The sequence below is a fragment of the Poecilia formosa genome, unplaced genomic scaffold (genome assembly GCF_000485575.1).
Source record: "Poecilia formosa unplaced genomic scaffold, Poecilia_formosa-5.1.2 Scaffold92, whole genome shotgun sequence".
NCBI classification, from domain to species: Eukaryota; Metazoa; Chordata; class Actinopteri; order Cyprinodontiformes; family Poeciliidae; genus Poecilia; species Poecilia formosa.
In genome coordinates this window covers 2120553-2123480 of record NW_006800031.1, presented here as the reverse complement: position 1 = coordinate 2123480, position 2928 = coordinate 2120553, and the positions used below count along the sequence as shown (strand labels likewise).

General features: G+C 38.3%; 1 protein-coding gene across 1 annotated transcript; it reads right to left on the bottom strand.

The window, feature by feature from the left end:
- Positions 1 to 272: 272 nt before the first annotated feature.
- Positions 273 to 2690, bottom strand: LOC103142037 (granzyme A-like). Its single transcript, XM_007557894.2, has 5 exons — positions 2599 to 2690; positions 2340 to 2481; positions 1674 to 1815; positions 714 to 980; positions 273 to 636 (listed from the first exon to the last, which is right to left on the bottom strand). Exons 1-5 carry the CDS (start codon positions 2651 to 2653, stop codon positions 487 to 489), a joined length of 756 nt encoding a protein of 251 aa, XP_007557956.1. The 5' UTR covers positions 2654 to 2690; the 3' UTR covers positions 273 to 486.
- Positions 2691 to 2928: the final 238 nt, after the last annotated feature.

The following is a 2928-nucleotide window of genomic DNA, read 5'->3' as shown; positions in this document are numbered from 1 at the left end:
TTTTTGCCCACAAACTTAAAATAACAGCTTGTCAAACTGAGACTGAAACCAAAGTCATCTTCTGCTGTCTTAAAACAACCATCCACCAAAATGTTATATCTGCTCATGTGAAGATCATTTTTAGATCTTTGCAATTCCATCAATTTTGGAAGTATATTTGCTGCTGTTTTTAAACAGTGTTTGTTTTGAGACGGTACAGCTACAGCTGTGATAGAAAGCACCACATTCAGAGGTTTTTGTAAGTGGCTAATCTACTGGTACAGGGCCAGAAATATAATATTTTACTTTTTAATCCTTTAATAAAGTGATTTACACAAACAGGTTTCAAAGTTTGCTGTAACAAGCCAAAGCTCAGTTTTTATTTGTTCAATTGTTGCCTGCGCATACATCTTTAAGAAGCAAAATGCAAGTTGTATAACATAGGAGAGCAAGAAAAGTGGTTGAATGAGTAAAACAGCAACATTCAACCAAGGCTTATTCATTATCTCATTGGTTCATTGTCTTCTTGATCCAGTCAAGGTGATCTTTGGTGAGGAAAGCGTACACGCCAGGTTTATTTTTGAGTCCACACCCATCCCCAAAAGATGTAACTCCAACTACAGCTCCATTGCACAGTATTGGCCCACCAGAATCCCCCTACAGAGAGAAGAAATATATAAAATGCAATTTTGTGAAAATCACAGCATTTTAAATTTGCATAAATTGTCACTTACCTGACAGCTGTCAGCTTGGATGTTCCCATTCCACCCAGCACAAATCATGTTGTCAGTTATGGTATGATTGTAAAAAGCCGGTGAGCTGCACTTCTTTCTGCCAACCACAGTTACATTGACTGACATCAAAACATCTGACCCAGCTGCATTCATTTCGGTACTTCCCCATCCAGCCACCATACAGACTGAACCTTCTTCTGGGTCTTTGACAACTTTCGTCAGCTTGAGAGGTTTCACCCATTTGGTTCGCTTCACTGCCTTTTCCAGCTGGAAAGTAAAAATCACACTTATTATATAATAATGTAAAAAAAAAAATTAGTACAGCTAAAATGTTAGTTTTAAATATGCTATTTATGAAGGGTAGTGAGAGGGACCAATTTGAATGAATATTTTTAAGAAAAGATAACAGGAAAGTATTTGAAGAAATTGTTTCAAGACATGGTCTGCACAGAGGCACAGTTGGTAGAACCTTCTTGCCTTGCAGCAAGAAGGTTCTGGGTTTGATTCCTGGCCTGGGGTCTGTTTGCATGGAGTTTGCATGTTCTCCCTGTGCATGCGTGGGTTTTCTCCAGGTACTGCGGCTTCCAAAAACATGATTGTCAGGTTAATTGGTCTCTAAATTCTCCCTAGGTGTGAGTGTGTGTGCATGGTTGTGTGTCCTGTCTGTCTCTGAGTTGCCCTTCGACAGACTGGTGACCTGTCCAGGGTGACTCCACCTCTCGCCTGAAACGTTAGCTGGAGATGGGCACCAGCAACTCTCCTAACCCCACTAGGGACAAGGATGTACAGAAAATGGATGGATGTTTCAAGACATCAGTAAATGAAAGATAATTAATTGAAAGTAAATTGTGAAATAAGAATCAGCTTGATATAAGTAGAGTCTTAATTTTAAATATGTCCCCTATGTATGAAATGTTATTTTAAACAGATGAAATCATTCCTTTTGGAAAGCAAACTTACCTTGAGCAACATGACATCATTGTCATATGTATAGGGATTATAATGAGGATGAGGAAAACGCCTCGCCACTCTGAGGATCTGCCTGTACTTTCCTTCAGTGTGGCTTGAGATGGAGTGCACTCCCAGGAATGCAATGCTCATGCTGAGAGAGCGATAACATAGTACCAGTATGGTAAATTTAAGATCTTACAGATTAGAGGTTGCACAATAATGAGATAGTAATGGTTTACTATGTAGATGTAATTAATTATTCTAACATTCTTTCCACTAGATCTATTACTGCTGTATACCAAAACTGATGAATTACACATCATCTTTAATATTTTTTTCATCACAATTGGTATGGAGAAGTTGCAACCCACCTTAACTATACTTTTGAGTATTGAAGGATACATCTATTTATACAAAACAGAACAAAAACTATTTGGCATTATTGCTTCTCTGACTAGCCGCTGCATGAACTTAGAAATGTACATTATTAAAAAAAAATAATTCTAATGAAACTGTGGACTGCTGGTTTTCTTTTACATCTAAACATTATTTAAGTTTGTTGAGAGAGCAAGGCAAAATCAGTCAATGTAACAGCAGATTGCATTTTCCATTTTTAATGCTACTTGAAATGCACGCCAAAAGCATATAAATAAGAAAAATGAGAATTGTTCTTACCCCTCGCAGTGCGCAGCAGTCAGAACCCACTTGGAATCAATTAAAGTTCCTCCACAAACTAATTCATGTGATTCCAGCAGAGCCATGAAAGGCAAGGAGTGTGGCTTCACTTCGTTCCCATTGATAATCTCAGAACCATGACCTAACACAGGAAGATATCCAGATACAATTTTTCACACAACAGCATCAAAGGAGACCCTTGATTAGGGGGAAAAATTATGAACAAGAGAATGATAGTATTTAGCAAAATATTACTCACTGGATTTGGCAATAAGGAAAACGGCACCAAGGATGAAAGCAACAAACCCCAACATTTTCTCTTGTCAGTGTCTTTGATCTGCAGACGACTGTGCCCTTCACTCTGCTCTTCCTGCTTTTTATATGTTATCTCTAAGGGTGTGGTCTGACCACTAAAATGCCTTTTTAAGTAAAAAAAAATATGTGATCATGAAATTGTGATTCTTTTGCCACACCCTGTATCAAGTTACTGCATGTGGAGCTCAGACCTTGCTGGGACAACAGAAAAAGACCTCTGGTTCCGATAAGATTTAATCCTTGAGATGAGGCCTGTGTGGCCACTCCACTTTAA

Coding starts and splice junctions, on each gene's coding strand:
- LOC103142037 (XM_007557894.2), bottom strand. CDS start 2,653: ATGTTGGGGTTTGTTGCTTTCATCCTTGGTGCCGTTTTCCTTATTGCC. Junction 1,816..2,339: donor ACTGCTGCGCACTGCGAGGG/GTAAGAACAATT, acceptor TCGCTCTCTCAG/CATGAGCATTGCATTCCTGG. Junction 981..1,673: donor ATGATGTCATGTTGCTCAAG/GTAAGTTTGCTT, acceptor TTTACTTTCCAG/CTGGAAAAGGCAGTGAAGCG.